At 53.8% G+C, this 19700-nt stretch overlaps 1 protein-coding gene across 8 annotated transcripts; it reads right to left on the reverse strand.

Moving 5' to 3' along the window:
* Positions 1 to 41: 41 nt before the first annotated feature.
* Positions 42 to 19658, reverse strand: SIRT3 (sirtuin 3). Of its 8 annotated transcripts, none has more exons than XM_046017010.1 (9): positions 19341 to 19531; positions 15897 to 16044; positions 14523 to 14714; positions 14186 to 14418; positions 11943 to 12043; positions 5227 to 5388; positions 2016 to 2225; positions 459 to 593; positions 42 to 307 (listed from the first exon to the last, which is right to left on the reverse strand). In XM_046017010.1, the coding sequence occupies exons 1-8, from the start codon at positions 19393 to 19395 to the stop codon at positions 573 to 575; spliced, it is 1122 nt and encodes a 373-aa protein (XP_045872966.1). In that variant the 5' UTR covers positions 19396 to 19531; the 3' UTR covers positions 42 to 307; positions 459 to 572. The 8 variants fall into 8 exon arrangements, with proteins under 8 accessions (XP_045872966.1, XP_045872964.1, XP_045872969.1 ...); XM_046017008.1 differs by adding an exon at positions 1492 to 1630 and having other exon boundaries at positions 42 to 593; XM_046017013.1 differs by lacking the exon at positions 15897 to 16044 and adding an exon at positions 1492 to 1630 and having other exon boundaries at positions 42 to 593; positions 19341 to 19658.
* Between the last annotated feature and the right edge of the window lie 42 nt (positions 19659 to 19700).

Genomic DNA, 19700 nt, shown 5'->3' on the forward strand with positions numbered 1-19700 from the left:
CGCCCAAGGTCCCCTTTCCACATCATTAACACCTGCATTCCTTTGAGGAGACCAAAGAGTTTATTTCATGCCAGAAATGAGCAAAGTTTCTCCAACTAACAATAACCCTACTAAGGAGGCTAGCATGCTACAGGACTGGATTCTATTAGCTGGGACCCAGGACCACGCCTTGGGAGTGGCGGTGGCCCCTCTGCCCCAGACAGTCTAACGGACAGAGATGCTGAGCCTGCCCCTTCAGACGGAGACCCAGATACAGAGCAGATCCGGTCTGGGTGTCCTGGGGGTCCGCTGGGGTTCCAGAAGGTCACTGTCAGGAGAAAGCTTTTGTTCAGCATCAAGAGCTTCAGCGACTGAAGAGTCAAAGCACAGAAAAGCGCCGGGCAGTTTGGCACCCGCAACTGGGGTGACCCACAGCCGGAGCCTGACATGACCCATTGGCACGGAGCTCAGGACCTCACCCTCTTCCTTAGGCCGCAGGTTCTGGTTCAGCCAAGACTGTTGGCTCAGAGGTGGGCAGGGACTCCTTGGAACCATTTCCAGTCCCAGAAGGGGAGGGGGGACCCGCCGTCACTCTATCTGTCCTGTCCACGGAGCTGGAACAGAGGAGAAAGGGAATCGGACCCACAGAGCTCAGGGCCTGGGTTCAAACTATTTCATAAAACAAAAGCTTTTCTGCCTCTGCCAGTGGTGCTGTTGAGCCCAAGTAACACGATGCCAGCAGGGCGAATCCAGGTGGCCAGCCAGGTGAGATGTGCTGAAGCAAAATGCTCAGAAACAGGCACTACTGGGGAAGGTGACCCCAGGGCAGACTGCAGCTCCTCCCTCGACATTTAACTTCTGGGTAGCAGCCCTTTGATTATATACATAAACCCCTAATACCAGAACCCACCTTACATAAATTTCCGTAAGACTGTAAAATCGCACAGGTCAAATCCTGTAGGACTGCTTCTAAAAATCCCGGGGGGGGGGGGGGGTCGCATGACTCAGTCTTGTATGGAAAAAGGATGTCAGATCCAAGAAGCTGCCAGGCTGATCGGACCAAGCCACTTACCGCCTCTTCTCTTAATGTGCAAAGTACAGGCTTCCCTGCTACCTGCCTTGTCTGTGTCCACAAAACCACCCAGGAGCGGAACTTTGACATTTACAATGAGATAAGGAGCGGTATCAGCCTACATCTTAGCCATTAGAGCCAAACTCTGGAAAGGAGAGCCAGAAAAACCAGCGGCCACAATGTCTAAGATGTGTGGAAATAGCACGAAGCCTCCTGGCCTCAATAAGCCTCAAATTCTTCTTTCTTTGGTTCAACGTGGTACGAAAGCAGGCTGCAGCCAGAGGCTGGGGGCTTTGGTCAGTCCCCACCCAACAGCCCTGAGCCCCGAGGCACTCACAGCTGAAGGGCAAGGCTTTCCCAAGACCTCAGCCCCAGGGCCCCGGTCACAGGACCCTTCTGGAGACAACTGACTTGAGGTACTCAACCTGCCTCCTTTAGACAACAGGCCACACACGCTTCACTGATTCTCCCAGGAAACTTCACTTGGAACAGGTTTGACACCTCGAGAGCATCAGGGGTCTTTGGCTTTCCACCCTCCGGAGGTCGTCACAGGCCAGTAGCCCTCGCGCTGACCACCTCCTGAAAGCATCCCAAGGTTGGGCTTCATCCCGTACCAGCACACAAGTCCAGCTCCTCAAAGTTCATCTCAGAATCGCACCCGAGCCTGGAGCTGTTGGTGCTGCTTTATGTGGGGACAAAAGGCTGCAGTGAGAGCCGCCGGGTCCGCCTGGACCGAGTCGCAGCTCCGCGACTGTCTTCATCTCCGCCCGGTGATGATGAGTCCCAACACCCAATTCATAAGCACCCGGAAGGCCCCAGACAGTGGCCGGGACAGGAGTAATAGCCAGTATCTGCTATTTCTGTCCCTTTCCAGCCAGCCAGAACTCCCAATCAGGTGGACCCAGACCCCTGGGCAGTGAGGAAGACAGCCCTTCTTCAGAGGACCCTGCTTGACAGCCTGTACCTTCTCCGTCTCCTGCTGGACAAGCTCCTGCAACTCTTCCGTCCAGCCCAGAAGCTCCACCAGCCTTTCCACGCCTTGAACCACATCCCCCAGCTGGACCACATCCGTGCCGCGAGGACGCCAGGCAAAGGGCCCCACCAAGTCCCGGTTGATGAGCAGTCGGGGCACCGAGCTCCGCACAGCCTCAGACAAGCTGGCAAAAGGTTCTACCTGAAAAATTGCCCAAACGTGAGGAGCCCAGTGCCCACCCTCCAAGCCCCCCAGGATACTGCATGCCACAGCCTGAGCCTTTGAAAGGGCAGCTCAGACTGACGTGAGGCCTTGGACACAGTGAAAACACACCACTGTCCCACTTCTTCCAGCCATGCGGTCTGCTCGGTCTCAGTGCCTGGGTTCCTCCCTTCTTGTGCCTCCCTCTGGTCCATGTCATTCTGCTTCCCACACGTTCTGGCCTCCACAGGTCTCCCTGCCCAGGTGCATCTGGGCTGCAGCGTCTGTACCCCCTCTTACCTGTCCTGCCCCATCACACACAGTCTCCTCCCAGCAGCATCTCGCCTGTCCGCTCCCGCTCCCTGGGAGCAAAGGCCTGGGCCCACAGGGGGCTCCTAGGCAGCCCACAGGGGTGGGTGTCCCACCTCTCCACAGTCTCCACCATCCAGACCTCCAGGGCTCCTAACTCGGTGCCTCTGGGCTTCTTCATCCAGCTCCCAAGTGAAATTTCCACTCACGAGTAATAATACAAGGAACGGATGAAATAAATGGCATGGACATGGCTCATTGTCTGGAAAACACTCAACTCCTGCTTTCGCTGAAAAAATTTCAAGTGAGTGATTGAAATGTACACAGAACAGTTCTTCAAGGGAATTTGGGTTTCACAAGTGAAGGTAGAGAACTTTTTAGGCCTGTTAAGTCAGATAAGGCCAAGTATCACATTATTATCTACATAAAAATATGAGGTAGAAAAATAATTTTTAAACCTCATTACCATAAACTGCAAACATACTAACAAAATGTGACAATTTATCTAACTGCTAAACTATTTATAAACACTTTCTATCATGTATGGCTTTATATGCTAACTTATAAACAGACGAAGAAAATAGCCCACGGAAAAATGAGCAAGAGGTATAAATATGTAACCCACAGAGAATACAGTGGTTAGCACGAAAGGATGAACTTCACTCTTCACTATAGAAATGTTAGATCTCCCTCCTCTCGCTCTCTTTCCTCCTCTCTCTCACACACATTTATTTCTAACCAATCAGACGGATAAAAACTTAAAGACAGATTTTAAAAAAACACTTAAAGACAGCTAATGTTTGGTGTTGCTGAGGGTGTGGGAAACGGCCCCTCCTACATGGTTGGTGGCAGTTCACCTAGTGTATCTTTTTGGAAAGTAACTTCTCCGTATTAACCGAAGTGCTCACATGAGAGCGCAAACACGTGTACACACAACCGCTCACTACGCTATTATTCTAAACATAAAATCCATACACTATTTGTTTCTGCTGTCCATCAATAGAACGTTACTTAAATAAGTTGTCATACATCCCTCATCCCTCATCTTAAAACTCTTGGGGCTAGATGTGTTCCAGAGTTCAGCTAATTCAGATTTTAGAAAGCACCCTATGGTTGACACGCGTCCCCCTCAGTGGGACCCAGAGGGTTGGTCTGTAATCAAGTGCATTACTGTTTCTTCCACGCGGCACAGGAGATAAAGTCTGAGCAACACCGCAGACTCCTCGGTGCCCGCAGACAAGAACTCTGCTCGGGGGTCCCAGCGGGGACCGCATACCCGCACCTGACCAAGGAGGTCTCTGTACACAGTGTTGCCCCGCCTCTGCTGAGAGCCCACATCTACGCAGCAGAGAAGCCTGTGAGGACAAACAAACCACCTGGAGGGACTCTCTACTTCACTCCCTGTCTCTGTATAATGTGGGAGCACACGGTACTTTGATAACCAGAGAAAAAGGCTATTTTCATTTCACTTAACAAAGAGAGGACTGGCGGTCCCAGTGTCCACTTCTGCCGGGCAGCACAGGGCGGCGGCCAGACCCTGCACCACCCACCGCTAACTACTACGGCCCTGGCCCTCTGCCCCCCACAAAGCTCCCCCTTCTATCCAGGCCCAGTATGGGCATCACAGGTCTGACATAGCACTCGAGTCAGTGAGTCTGGGGCCAAGTTCCCCCAACCTGCCCATGTGGCTTCTCACTCTCAGGAAACCAGCTCTGTTCTTGTGGCCACTCAGGTCACAACCCTTTCCGGCTTTCCCGTCCCACTTGTCACTTCTCCTCTGTCACACTGCCACCTAACGCCATCCCTGGCTTGCGTCTGTCCAAAGCCCTAGCACAGGGCCAGCCCACAACAGGCACGTCTGCTGAAGAAGCGTGCTGGACTCGAGGCCTCTGGGCTGGCGAGAGCTGTGAGCACAGGCCCTCCTGGCCCTGGTGCCCTGTGGTGCCGACATCCAGTCAAGCAGAGCTCGGTGCAGGGCTCGTTTATTGCTCTTGTAACGTCCTTCGCAAAGTCCTGAGCTTCAGGCCCAGATGGAGAACAGCTTCTGGAATGTGTCCATGGTTGTGTCCCAGGTACCTCACACACACATGTGCAGAACTGAGCTCGGCACCCCCCTCACACACCTCCTTACCAACAAATGGCCTGAGTGCCCACAGGCAGAGCCAAACCACTCCCTCTCCTGTCCCCAAGTCCTTCCGCTTGCCCTCTCTCACAGTCACATGGTCTGAATGTGCCCATAGCTCTGGCGTCATGAGCACCAGCCTCCTGGACATCTTGCTTCAATCCCCAGTGCCCAACAGTCTCTGGGACGCTCAACCCCTTCGAGTCCATCAATGCTTCTAGCACAAAACTGGCCTCTGCGATACGGCCTGGGAAGTCTGTCCTGCCCTACCCCTCCACATCCCTCCCTTCTCCCTTCTGCTCACACACGGTGCCCCACCCACACTGACAGCACCCCCAAAGCTGAGTGTCCTCCCTCCTCCCCATTCTGCCCAGACTGCCGCTCCCTAGGCCAGCAATACCTCTGCTTCCTCACCAGCTGGCCCTCCTCCCCTTCCCAAGTCAGGATGCCAGAAGGCTCCGAGAGCACCTGGTGCCCTGCCCCACCTCCTGGGCCCTTCCCTTCCAGCCTCCCCCCCGCCCGCCACACATGCACACGCACTTCAGTCCACCTCTGGACCTGCTGACAAACCTCCAAGGATGTCCCAAGGATGAGCAGCAGATCCGCCATAGGGAAGTCAACCACATGCAGCAGGAACCTCTGGGGAAGTGCCTCGCCAAAGAACACGATGTCGGGTTTCACAATGCCAGTGCAGACTGGGCAGCGGGGAATCCTGTCCACGGACACGTCAGCCTGTGTGACACACACAGAAAATAGGCTGAAGACGATGTCACAACACACTTTAAATTTTTTTTTAAGATTTTTTATTTATTCATTTGACAGACAGAGATCACAAGTAGGCAGAGAGGCAGGCAGAGAGAGAGGGAGAAGCAGGCTCCCTGCTGAGCAGAGAGCCCGATGTGGGTCTCAATCCCAGGACCCTGAGATCATGACCTGGGCTGAAGGCAGAGGCTTAACCCACTGAGCCACCCAGGCGCCCCTAAATAAAATCTTTAAAAAAAAAAAAAAAGTTGGCTCTTAATATCGAGGGAAACAGAATGAGAGAGAGAGAGGCAAACCAAGAAACGCTCTTAACTAACAACATGAGAATAAACTCATGGCGACTAGAGGTGGGGGGCAGGGGACGGGCTGACTGGGGGACGGGGACTGAGGAGGGCATGGCGGTGACGAGCACTGGGGGACATATGGACGTGTGAGTGACTAAACAGCACACCTGAAACAAACACAACAGTGTATGTGACATAACTAGGACTTAAGTAAACACTTAAAAAAAAAAAAAAAAGATTGCCTTCACTAAGAAATTTTCAAACACTCACAGCAACTGAATCATGAACCCAGCTTTGGCATTTATTGACATTTTGCCCATTTTGATTCACAGAGCCCCTAAAACTGGCGGCCGGGTGGAGTACTCAAGAGTGGGTCCCGAAGGCACAGGACATGCCGCACGTATCCCATGAAGCTGTGCACCTGGGGCGGTTCTCAGAGCCGTTCAGATGCCAAGGAAATACTCAGTGGATGAACAGCCCTCAGGGGGTTCTCTACAGGCCTGCGGCCTCCACTAGGCATAATTCAATGTGAAAGTTGATATAAAATTTGTCCCTGACTTTAGCTAAAGCGAACATGACATCGTCCTAGGCCTGGCAGACATTCAGGCTGAAGCTCTAAGGACCATTACACCAGACCGCTTCCCCGCAGGCCACGGGGAGGTGGACACAAACCATCACTATGCCCTAAGATGCCTGCTTTGATGTGCTGGGCTGGGTTTCAGAGGAGGCAGCCTAAGAAAGAGGACACCGGTTTCCTAAGACAAACCTTCCTGGTCTCAGCTTAGCAAGCTGAGCCCAGCCAGAACCAGCAGAGACAGCAGACCAAAGAGAGTCTACGCAAAGACTTCACATACTATCAGACACAGATTAAGGCAAAATTGTGTTCAGTGCTTTAAAACAAAACAAGACAGCTTTGAAGCATCTGATGGAGATAGAAAACTATAAAAAATAATGTAGTGGATTTGAAAAAGAACCAAAGAGAACGCCCAGTAATAAAAAGTACCAAAAATTAGGAAGGCACTTGTGATAAGCACTGGGTACTGTAGGTAGATGATGAATCACTAAATTGTACCCCTAAAACCACTACCACACTATATATTAACTAACTAGTTTTTAAATAAAAATTTGGAAGAAAAAAATGGGGCCAGTAATTCAGACCTGGAAATGAGCCTACTGCTGATTGAGGTTTTGCATCTCATTAAATCTTTTCCAAACAAACAAACAGAAAGTAGGAAAAATCAGCACTCAGTGGAAGAGCTTGACTCTGAACCACAGAATAAAAGGTAGATAAACTGGAAAACAGATCAAAAGACATTATCCACAATACAGCACAGAGAAGAAAGCCAGAATACACATAAAAGCCACAGGTGGGAGCCTGAGAAGGTCTCATGGGAGTTTAAGCTCCACAAGGGAGGAGAGGGAGTGGGAAACGCATTAGAGGCAATGGCCAAGGGTCTTGCCAGCAATGATGAAAGGTCTCAAACCACAGATTCAGAAAGTCCTACAAATTTACAGCAGAGTAAGTAAACAAGAGGAGATCCATAAGGAGATAGACCACAGTAAAAGTGCAAAACTCCAAAGACAGAGAGAAGAGGTTACAAAGGTGCAAAGAACAGATAGTGACAGACTGATCTTGAGTTCATACGGGAAGACCAGAAGACCCAACACATGGAATAATGGAGAAGACATCAAGACTTAGTATAAAGGGGAGCCTGGGTGGCTCAGTGGGTTAAAGCCTCTGCTTCAGCTCAGGTCATGATCTCAGGGTCCTGGGATCGAGTCCCACATCGGGCTCTCTGCTCAGCAGGGAGCCTGCTTCCCTCCCTCTCTCTGCCTGCCTCTCTGCCTACTTGTGATGTCTGTCTGATAATCTTTGAAAAAAAAAAAAAGACTTAGTATAAAAAGCTACAGGACTCAGGACTGTGGCATGACTGTAAGAACAGGTAAAATACCAGTGGGACACAACAGAGAGCCTAGAAGTAGACTCGCACAGTCAACTGATCTTTGACAAAAGAGCAAATCTCGTCTCTTCAACAAATGGTGCCGGACGTTATGAAAATTAATAAAGGGAGATCTTGCTAATGTGGATTCAGGAGACTGGAAGGAACCCTACCACTCACCACCAATCACATGAAGAATTGCGAATTACAGACCCAACAGAAGAGCCCCAACAGCAAAGAACCATCAAGACAGGTCCCAACAGGGGAAGATGTGTACCACCGTCTACAACAAATCAACCATCCCAGTGACTCAGCTAGCAAGACACCATCTTGCCCCTGAACTGCTTCTCCAGCCCCTCCCAACTCCCTCCTTCCTCTCCATCAAATGTTCCTCTCCTTTGTTGTTTGGACTTGCCGAGTTTTGCTGTAGCTTGCTTGTCCCAAACTGCGTTTTTCTACTGTTCCTGAATAAGTCCATTTTGCTAAAGGTAGTTTTGCTTTCAGGAAAACATGACTTGGTGTCAGAAGTGGGATGCAGGCGCTGCCCCCAGAGGTTCTGAGGCTGCGAGCAAACAGGTGCCAGGCCCCACAGACCCAGTCGGGCTTGCAGCTTTCTCCCCGAGCCTGGGGTCGAGGGCGAGCTCTCTCCTGGGCTGTGTTTTGAGTTCTTCAGGCTTTATTAGAGAACTTTAGATGGCGTTGTCCTTTCTCTGAGTACTCGCCTGATCTTTGGTCTGACTCCTTCCTAGAGCCAGGCTGTCCCTACCGGAACTGCACTGTTTGGAAAGTTATCTCTTCCCTCTAGGGAAAAGTCTCTCGGAAAGGGGGTCCCGGGGATCAAACGCTTTGAGGACACCTCTGCCCCCACACTCTCACACTTCTGGGGCCCCAACTTGCTCTAGATTTCAAAACTGTGGTCCCTCCTCACGTGCATTCTTAACTAAATGGACGGACTCCACCAAAAGTAATTTACACCTTCGATGGCCATGATGGGGAACGCGCCATCTCCCCCAGTTCACTCTTCTCACCACTGAATCGGACAGCCATGTTATTTTAGTTGGTACCTGGAAGCTTCCAAACATTTTAGGGTTCAAAGAAAGTTTGCTCCACTCTTTGGTTCGTTAATTTAGAAACAGCATTTTCCAAAGAGGCAAACAACTGAAAGAAGTCAACGCAGCCTCTGAGTCTGGCCCTCCTCACCTCCTTTGTCTCTGACAGGTCCTGCGCTCAGGCCCCGCCTGTGGAGCCATTTTCCTCTTCCCTCGGCACAGCCCCCACCTCCCTCACACCCACCGCTCATTCTAACCCTCCGCGGAGCCTCCCTTTACCTCCAGACTCTCCCCACCCACCTCCTCCGTCTCCTGAGCCTGTTCACGCCTGCCGCTTCTAAGGTTCACTCTGCTGGGGCCCAGTGAACACCAATTGCTCGTGTTGCCTGGACCAAAGCTGAATTTCGAGCCATACTGGAAGAGTGTCCTAAAGGGACTGAGGACCCCCAGAATCTGCTGTAGAACCTAACATGGTCGTTCAAACTTACTGATCTGATTTCTCAGATTTATGTCGATGGGTCCATATGCTTGCCGGTGAGGGTCAGGCCAAACGCTGGACAAAACCAGCCCAATGAGAGTGCCTGAAAGGGATTTAGAGAAACAGATGCCTGAGTTTGGGCAAAGTACTAGAATACTCGCTGGAAATCTCCAGATGTTGGGGAAGGGCATCAAAGAGATGTGACCCTCAGTGGACCTGTGACCTGGACCCCAGCACTTGGAAGCTCCTCACTCCGTTCCTGCATCCTCGGATCATGGGTTCCCCTTGTGTCCCCCCCGCCACCCCCCACAGAGGCTGCTCCAAGGACGCGGCCTTGAGAAGGTGATGTGGTGTGGTGTTGAGAACACGTGCAGGGTAGACTGGGCTGAGCCCAGTTACGGCCTCTTCATACATTTTTTAAGATCTGGAGTCAGATGTGGGGATCCAGCCGTCCCGCTGCTGCCCAGGACAAGCCTTGTATGTCAGTTCCCTTGATGATGAGAACGGACACCTACGAACCTGGAGTGGCCGCCTCCTCAGTCTGTCCCTGCCCTCCGCCAACCGGGGCAGATTTGGGATCGCACCCGGGAGCTCCCGAGATGGCTGCCGGCAACATCGAGCAATTACAGGACCCTTTCCTGAGCCTGCGGACTGGAACAGACTCGGGCTTGCTCGGAGAAGCCTGATGAAGCTGTTCATGACCATCACGATTGACTGCACACGGTCTTCAAAGAAAGTTCTTCCTCTGGATGCTAAATCCCCCCCAGGTAGCCCTTAACTCCATTACCAATGAGCCGAACCACCATCTTACAGGAACCCTTGTCCGCTCCGGACTTAGTTAATTTGGAAAACCAGCGCACTGGCATCCTAGATGACTCACCTAACAGAAAGACCACGACCACTCTCCATTTTCACCTGCAGCAAAGGTCGGCCCCTAAACAACCAGCCCCAACCCCCCGCCCTTTGTTTCCGCTGCCATTGCAAGGGCCGGGGCAGGAGCCGGCAACGACTCTTCAGAGGTAACACCGAAGGCACAATTCATGGAAGACCCCGTTAAAACCGGAACCTGCTCCGTGAAAGACACTGTCAAGAAAGCAGGAAGACAGTGTTTACGAAAGACATCTGATAAAGGACTGTTATCCATAATGCAAAAAAAGTTCTTAAAACTCCACAATAAGAAAATGAGCAACTGAATTAAAAAATCGGCCGAAGACCCGAAGAGACAGCGAAGAAGTACAGGCAGCAAATGAGCGTCTGAAAAGCGTGTCCTCACGGAACCGCACACGAGAGCACACGGGACCCCCACCAGCCTACCACCACGGCCAAAGTCTAGAACACGGACAACACCAAACGCAGCTCCCACTCGCTGCCGGCGGAAATGCAAAGTGGGGCAGCCAGGTCAGAAGGCACGAAACACGCTCTCACTTGGTATTTAACAAAAGCGCCAAAAACTCACATCCACACAAAAACCTGCATGGGGAGGTTTACAGCAGCTTTGTTCATCATTGCCAAAACACGGAAGCAGCCAAGAGGCCCTTCGGTAGATGCAGATAACTGTCGTCCGTCCGGACAAGGGAGTATTACTCAGTACTCAGAAGAAGTGGTCTGCAAAGCCACGGAAAGACATGGAGGAACCTTAAAGGCATCTGACTAAGTGAAGGGAATCGGACTGAAAAGGCTGCACGTATATGAATCCAGCTCTGAACTTCTGGAAAAGGGCCCGTGTTGGCCAGGGGTTGTGGGGGGTTGACCGGGTGGGGGTACAGAGCTTTCCTGTGCAGTGATGAAAATGTTCTGGGGTCAGAGAGAGGCAGTGGTGCCAGGACACGGAATATACCAACAAACTGAGCACTGCCGGATGTTAATCTGACGGTTCTGTGAGTCTGACCTCATTAAAAGATAAAAGACAGGGTCCTATGCCTCAGCAACACTTCAGAGTTTTGTCTTTATTTAAGGTTCTCCAGTCTATCCTGTTCTGCTGGAAGAAACCCATCCGACAGAACGACCGCCAGCAGGACACAGGACACAAGCACGAGCATCATGGATGCATTCTTCCTCACAGCAAAATCACAGACATCAGAAAATACCCCGCGGCCGGTGAAGGGCTGACTGTAATATAAGTCACTAAAAACAGCAGGCAGACCTGTACTTTCTGACACAAGATATCCACAAACTTTTGTTCTGTAACAAAGCAGTTTGTAGAATATTAAACTTAACAACCCTATTGCTGGGGCGCCTGTGTGCCTCAGTCAGTAAGTGTCTGACTCTTGGTTTCAGCTCGGGTCATAATCTCAGGGTCATGGGATCGACCCCCACATTGGGCTCTGCCCTCGGTGGCGAGTCTGCATGAGGTTCTCTCTCCCTCTGTCACCCCCCGCCCACTCGTGCTCTCTCCTTCTCTCTCAAATAAATAAATTTTTTAAATTCTTAGTAATCCCATTACTAAAAACAGCACAGTCACTCTGTGGTGTAGGTACACCGACAGGGCCAATTATGTTTAGGGTATGCTTTTTTGCTTTTTTTTAAGGCTTGGAGCATTGTACATCAAACTGTTACAAGTGGGCTGTAGGAACAGGTTGAAGGGAGATACGTTTTCTCCTACACATTTCTTAATGTTTTACAAGTGTGTATTACTTTTCCAATTTAAAAATAAAGGAAAACGCTTCACACCATTACCGTTGTCCTTCTAAGATGATGCCTATAAAACGCCACTTTTCCGATCACTCCCACCACAAAGTGCAGAAGAGAGAGAAGGGGCAGCAGGACAACTCACCCAAATGTCCTCCCCCGGAGAGGGCCTTTGGCAGACGGTGCACGTAGCAGAGGCGAAGGATCCATGAGCTTCAACCAGCTTCGAGGCAGGGATACCGGACGCTGAAATTCAAACACAGCTAAGAGCGGCCGGCCCCAGGGTGAGCTCTGAGCCGGGAGGCCCTGCCAGAGTCCCAGCCCTCAGTGCAAGCCTGGGGTCACCACCGCCGCCAACTGAAGATGACGCCCCCCTGAGCGGGGTGAGCGCAAGGATCAGGGCTCCCAGATGGAGCTGAATCCCGGTTAAACGAAGCCTGTCAACAAGTCTGATTAAGTGCAGATAAAATTACATTTGATACCTAGGGAAACATTTTCTACTCTACAGACACCAAGGAAAAGTGAAACAACGATACAGGGGTGTCTGGATGGCTCAGTCATTGGGCATCTGACTCTTGATTTCGGCTCAGGTCCCCGCCTCAGGGTCACGGGATCCAGTCCCGAGGCAGGCAGGCCCCACACTCGGAGGAGGGTCTGCCGGAGATGCTCTCCCTCTCCCTCCGCCCCCCACCACGGGCACATGCATAGGAAGTGCTCTCACTCCCTCTCAAATAAATAAAGCTTAAAATTAAAAAAAAAAAACTACATAAAGACAATAAGTTTCAAAAAAATAGAAAAACTGTGGAGCACCACCTGCCCCGCCCCGCCCCGCCCTGTCTCCTCCGCAGGGGAGCCACCCTCCGGCCGCAGCCACCCGTCCTGCAGAAGCTCGGCCCCAGCCTCTGCCCGGAGGGCCTGCCGGCCGCTGAGCCCTCCGCGGTCTGCACCGGCACTCACCCCTCCCCTGCGGGCCGCGGACGAGAAGAGCCTCAGAGGCAGCACCACACCCCTGACCTCGCTTCGTCCCGGGCGGCTTCTGAACCGTCTCACAGGACAGCCACACTGTGCCTGAGGCTCCCACGGTAGGGGCGACCGGCTCCAGGGCTGGAAGCAGCAGCGCTCCTCCCACACCGTTCTGGGCCTTGCCCTCTCAGAGCGATGGGGCTCTTCCGCGGGTCGCGGCCTTTCTCATCCTCTTCGCTATGGGAAGGAGCCGCGTCCACCTCCCACAGGTTCTTCCCCCGCGTCTGGTCTGCCCTGTTTGTTCCTCTTCCTGACCCTCCCCAGGCAGCCTGGCGAAAGTGGTTGGCTCAGGGTTTGACAGAGGGAAGACAAATAAATATTGTACTAACGAGGGAAAGAACTGTAGAAAAACAGAGGTAACTCATTAGGAGAGTTACCTGTTCCCACTGTCAGCTTCTGAGCTGTGACGGGCAGACAGTCCCAGCTGCGAGTGGCTTCCTACTGTCCCCGTTACTGTCCTAAATCTCCGTACGTGAAAGCCCACGGCCACACACTCCCACCTTCCCACAAGGCCTGTCCTGCTGCAGCTCCGGAAGGAGAGGTCATCCCCACGGGTGTTCATGGCTGCTAAGTGCCACTCTGGTTTTCAAACCACCAGGTGTCTGCGGCCCAGCCGAGCTGTGCGGCCTCACAGCACCCGTTGGCGCCACTGCCATAAGAGAAAGGCTCAGCCAGTGCCTCTCGCGATGCGTGGTGGGCGTCAGGACCATCCGTGAGTCGCTGGTCAGGGCCGCTAGCGGGGCAGGCAGGACATCGCTGTCCAAAGAGTCGGCTCATACTAAGGCATTAGTGGTCATCTCTTTGTGACAGTGACATCGCAGTTATGTTTTGAAGGTCTTCACCTTCTCCAGATACCCGGTGAAGTCCTTACAGGTTGTTTACAGGTTAAGCTTATGACATGGCGGACAGACACGCTCCAACAAAACGGGCTGAGTGCTCGCTTCGGCAGCACTCATATACAACAAGAATATGCCAGCACGTATACAAGAAAACGGGCTGAGAGGTGGAGGGGGCAGCAAGACCCAGACGAAGGAAAGACCGGCTGGACGAGGGCATGAGGGCTCACCGCAGTCCTCCACTCGTATGTGCTCAAAAAAGTTCATCATAAATTTCTTAAAAAAGAAATCATTCTATCAGATTAGCCTAACTAGAAGCTCCCAATGTCAACTTTAACTCTTTCCAAAACTCACAGCCCAGCCAGTAGGCCAGGACATCGGGTCCACCAATGAGATCTCCACGGTGACTCTTAAACACACGGGGGACTTTTTGTCAGGGACAAAGGCGTAACTAGTGGGCTTGAAATCAGAGGACGGGGTAAGCACTGCCTCGAAGCAGGGGCCAGGTGGCGACAGGAGGAGGGCTCACCTCTCTCCAGCCCATCGATGTTCTGTGTGTAGAGCCGCAGAAGAAGGCCCTTGTCGTGGAGCAGTCGGAGGAAGTAGTGTATGATGTTGGGCCTGTAGTTCCTGAGGTACAGCTCCTTGGCCAAAGTGAAAAAGGGCTTGGGGTTGTGCGAGAAGAAAGCGAGCTCGAAAATGGCCTCGGGGTATGGGAGGTCGTACTGCTGCAGGTTACTGTAGAGGCCACTCTTGGGAGACCTGCCAAAAGGAGCAAGGAGCTCTGAGCCCAGAGCAAGAGGGTGGGGCCAGGAGGCAGCCCAGGTGCCCAGGTGGCCAGGGAAGAGCCGGGTGCTGCAGGGCACCTGAAGTCCGGAATGCCGCTGGGCGTACTGATGCCGGCCCCCACCATGACCACCACCCTCTGGCAGGCTCTGGCTTGGATCAGCTCCGCTATATCCTGCAGGAAAAGCTTCTCCTTCTTACTGCTGCCTCCTCTTCCAAAGACGCTTGAGGCACTAGCAGAAAGAGACATGGGTCTTCTTCCACCTGTAATGCTGACGGGAAAGGAGAGTGGCCAGGTGACTGGGGACAGTAAAGCCCGTGCCCTTCCACCACCCCCACCAAGACTGGTTACACACTTCCCTCTCCTCCCCCCAAACGACCACCCTTCGCATCATGGATGACTACTGGGCTACAAGAGAGAGAAGACTCAACTCAGAAATCAAAACTTATTTGGGAGCAAAAAATTCAAGTCAGTTGGAATGTGCAAACCAGGAAAGTCTCTTAATTCTGTTATCCGGTGTGAGTGCGAAGACAACACGGTCCACGCCAGAGACGTGGGAGCTGTGTGGGGTTCTGGGCGTGCTCTCTGCAGAGGCATACACTGAGCACACCTCGGTGTGACAGACGGGCAGGACACTTAAAGAAAGCCAAATGTCTCAGGCTTTACACCAAAAACGATCAGGAGAAAAAGTGGGTTCTGGAGACCATTCCAGAAAGAAACACTCGCACCCTAACTGCTGTAGAAACTTGATCTTCAATGTTCGCCACCGCTGGTACGATGAAGCAGCCGAAGGAATCCCACAACCCAGACAAGGCAGTGGGTCAGGGGCTGGGGCCCCCGGGGGCGCTCAGTCAGTGGGTGTCTGCCTGAGGCTCAAGTCACTATCTCTGGGTCCTGGGATCGGGCCCCACATCGGGCTCCCTGCTCAGCTGGGAGTCTGCTTCTCTCTCTCTGCCCTTCTCCCTGCTTGTGCTCTTTTTCTCACTCTCTCTCAAATAAATAGATAATTAAAAAAAAAAAAAAAAAAAGACAAGGCAGTGGGTAGACTCAGCTCAGGCTCTCTGAGAAACACTGGAAGGCTTCTCGAGGGAAACGCCCCCAGAGGCCAGGAGCCGAGACACTCCCACCGCAGAGGGTTAGGGAAGCAGGACGATCTTCCATCAGAAAAAAAGTGAGACACGACATACAAGTCATGAGCTTCAGCAGAGCCTCAGGACTTAGAAAATGACCCAACACCCAGGAAAGCAACAAGAAGAAACAAAAGCAGCAGGAGTAACACCAAGCCCACAGCACCCCGAGAGTGTGTTGCAGCCGTGGGAGGCAGGGCACCAGGGCCTCCCCTCCTGTGGGCCTGGGAATGCTTCCTAGGTTCACTGATCTGCTGGAGCCCCCGTGCAGCATCTAACCAGGCTGCACGACTCCCTCACCTCCTGGCGTCATGCTGGCAACTCACCCAGGGTTCAGGACTGCCAGCCCCACTGCACCGGGCGCCATTCTCACACCCCAAAGACTGATGGCCACCATGTCGCTTCTTCCGGGAGAAGGCCCTTGATGACCCTCCCCCAGGACGCCTCTGACTTCAGTATAGAAACTCCTCCACCCTGACGGGAAAGAGATTCAACAGAAGAAACTCACAACCCACCCCCCATGAGTGATGAATCTAAAATGAATACAGACATAAAAACAGGAGACAGGGAGCATTTCCTTTACTCATTTGTGATTTAGGCAAGAAATAAGCATCATCCCAAAAGCGCATCGTCATACATATCTGAACGATTCGGGAGCACGAATCTTCTAGAAGGATGACTCTGTCTTTTGTGTTCTTTCGCTCCTTACAAAACCAACACTGCCCACTCTGCACCAAGCCCCCACGGGACGCACAGGCAGTGAGGGTCCCCAGAAGCTCTCTGCTCTCCATCCCAGCACCACGTCCCACGCCAGTGACAATTTCAATCCCCACCCTGCCCTCTTATATACCCCGCTTTCAGCCAAGCAAAAGGACCGCCTGGCTCTTGTGTATGTCCGACCCCAGCTTCCTCTGCCTTAAAGACCTTTCTCCACCTCAGCATGTCCAGCTCTCCCAGTCAAGGCCAGGACTTCGTGACACCACCTCCTTCGTGAACAATCACTTTGCAGCCGTTTCAGTCCCTGCTCCTTTTAGGCAGGCTGACAGCCCTCCCCTCCCTGCGGCGACCCCGCACGCCACCTCGCACACCCCACCCTGGGGTCAGGGCCTTGCTTGCTGCTCACGGCCTACTTGCTTGTGTTGCTGCCTCTCCCACCACATGCAGCATCACCTTGGTTTTCAAAAGAAGAGATTTCTGAAAGGTATGTACAAAAGAAAGAGGACCGTGACAAAGGAGGGTGTAGGTCAGGGAGTCCTGCTGCATCAGAGACTTGTGTGAAAGCACCCGTCAAGCAGTTCTTCCGAGTGCGACGTGGTAAGTCTCCAAAGGAAGTTTTCCAGTGAAAACTGGCCAGACGGTCAGGAAGAAAAGAGATGCTCCGGCTGTCCCCACCGCTGGGAATGGCCCCACGTCCCTCAGCACCTAGAACGACTCTTCCCTTATGGTCTGCGCCCAAGGTTTACTGAGCTCCTCCTACATGCAAGTCATTATGAGAAACACAAAAGGAATTAAAGGAAAGTTGTGATATTGTGATTTATAATAAATGTTTTTGGTCTTTATCCTCAAACCCTTGGAATTTCTAAGAGCAAAGGGCACGTCTTTTGTTACCATGGTTGGTCTCTGTCCTCAGTTCCTGAACGCCCCTCACAGCCACGAAGCTGAAGTGGGTGTCCTGTTTGCTCAACCAGCCCCTCTCCACCACATGTGGTTTAATGTTCATGAGGGGACTTTGGAAAGGCCCTAAGGAGAGGGGCTGGGTGCCGGGCAGACCAGCTGTGACTAGAGCGGTGGAGTCTCCAGAACACTCAAGGGGAGGGTGCTCAGAGGGCTTCCCGGTTGGTGAACCACATGCCGGGCCCCTGGGCCCCAAGCTCCGTGAGGCACAAGGGACCAGGGACCCTTGCCGACCTCCCCTCTGCATCTCTGGATCTGGCGGTTCACTCAGTTCCTGGAGCATCCCGTGGACGAAGCCCGGAACCGACTCCGTCAGCTGGTCCCCCCCGTTCTGTGAGCCGCTCTCGCAAATGAATGGACCCGGAGGAGGGGGTTGTGGGGACCTCCGATTCTCAGCTGGTCAGCAGCAGCACGGGACACAGCCGGATTGCTGTCCCCACCGGGGGCTGTCTCGGGGCGGGGGTCCTGTCCCCACCGGGGGCTGTCTCGGGGCGGGGGTCCTGTCCCCACCGGGGGCTGTCTCGGGGCGGGGGTCCTGTCCCCACCGGGGGCTGTCTCGGGGCCGGGGTCCTTCAGGTGCTGTCCTCAGGCAGGTGGAGTCAGAATGTGCCAGACACTGGTCAGGGCAGTAAAGGTTTCTGGAATGAAGGAAAGATCCCTTGGGTCTATTAAACTCTTCACCAACACTTTCAGTACCTGTGTGAGGCGGCATCAAGGCGATTATTATAACCCACTGCTGGACATTTCAGTTTCTTCCAACTATGGGTCTTGAGATATTCCCGTGTTCGATTCCTAGGCAGTGAGCGGAGCGGAGGCCGGCAGGGGGCGCTCCCACGCCCGCCATGTCCTCGCAGCCCTCCGCCTTCCCCGCAGGAAGAAGCCTCTGCGTCCATCCGGACCGCCCAGCCCACGAGAGCAGAGCCCAGCCAATGAGAGTTAGCCACAGCTCAGCCAATGAGAGCCAGTCACAGCTCTGCCAATGAGAGCAGAGCCCAGCCAAGGAGAGCGCAGCTCCGCCAATGAGAAGCCAGTATACTTCCAGTCCCGTTTATTCCGAAGGACTTTCTGCTTTTCAGGGTCTTCCAAGCCCCACCCCCCTTCCTCTCTCGAAGGGCGGTTCTGTCTTCTGTTCATGGAACTTGTCTATGGTTCTGCCGTAACTTTCTCGTCTTGGATTGCATTTTCTGCTATTCCTGAACACACCCATTTTCGTGGCAAATTAACTTTTATTTTTAAGGTTAACAGCAAAGATCCCAAAATGTACAATTACTGCCGAGAAGGGTATGAACGTACGCTAGGGAAGTGCTAACCGCAGTCTTCATCGAGAGCAATGAACGCCCATATACCTTCAGACCAGGAGTCCCACGGCCAGGCGTTTACCCTCAGCATCACCTGTGACAGCGATCACAAAGGGTTTCAAGAAGAGAACATTAAACACGACCCGAAGCATCAACAGAACGGAATCCTGCAGCTCGCGCCCAGCCTGGGAAGTCGGCGGGGGACCCTCAGTTCCCCGCGGAAACAGGCGGTGGGACGGGTCTGAACGGTCAACAACCGCGAAGCCCCGGCTCCACCAAGACCTGCCCCTGCGGGACCCGAGCGACAGGTGGCTCCCCCCGACTCTAGCCGTTTCCGTTCGGCGAGGCAGGGTCGGGGGAGCGCTTGCTGGGGTGGATGTGGTGGTTCGCACAGAAACGGTCACGCAGGAAAAAACGAGAATTCTCCAGGTCCGCATGAACGACCTCGGAAGCCCCCGCGTTCTGAACGCTGAGCGGCGGCAGCTCACTGCGAGCGTCTACAGGACACACGAGTGCTGCCCGCACCCACCCGAAACGCGCAGAGGAGAGCCGAGAACCCGCTGCCGCGCTGACCTCTGCAATGTCCTTTGAGCTGCGTGAACGGGGACCCCGCGCTTCCCGGTTCTGCGGTGTCCCGCCCACCACCCAAGGAGCACCCCGGACCCCGGCGCCCGCCTCGACCGAACCCCGCCCGCTGCTCAGCCCCAGCAGCGCGGGCGCCCGCGCGCTCGCCTCCCCCGGCCCCGCCCGCCCCGACGCACCCCTGCGGCCGCCCTGCCGCGCCGAGAGGCCCCTCACCTGCCGGGCCCCGGGCTCTGAAGGCGGAAAGCGCAGGCCGAGCCCACCAGGCCATGTCCACGCTCCGCCGCAGCGCGCTCGCGACCTTGTCCCCAAGGGCCACGAGTCCAGCCCAGGTGGACAGACGCCAGGCGGGGCGGCGTCCCAGCCCCTTGAGGTCCCGCCTCTCGCCCCGGAGACAGGCCCAGGCGCCGGCACTCGCCTCTCCCACTTCCCCACCCGGTTCCTCCGGGGCGGGGGGGGGGGGGCGAACTCTGCGAGCACTTGCTCCGGCCGCTCACGGCATTCTCAGTCCGTCCTCGCGAGACCCAGTTCAGACGCTACGGTCAGTCACCACGGTCCCCATCCGAGATGAGAGCC

The sequence above is a fragment of the Meles meles genome, chromosome 8, assembly GCF_922984935.1.
Source record: "Meles meles chromosome 8, mMelMel3.1 paternal haplotype, whole genome shotgun sequence".
Classification (NCBI taxonomy): domain Eukaryota; kingdom Metazoa; phylum Chordata; class Mammalia; order Carnivora; family Mustelidae; genus Meles; species Meles meles.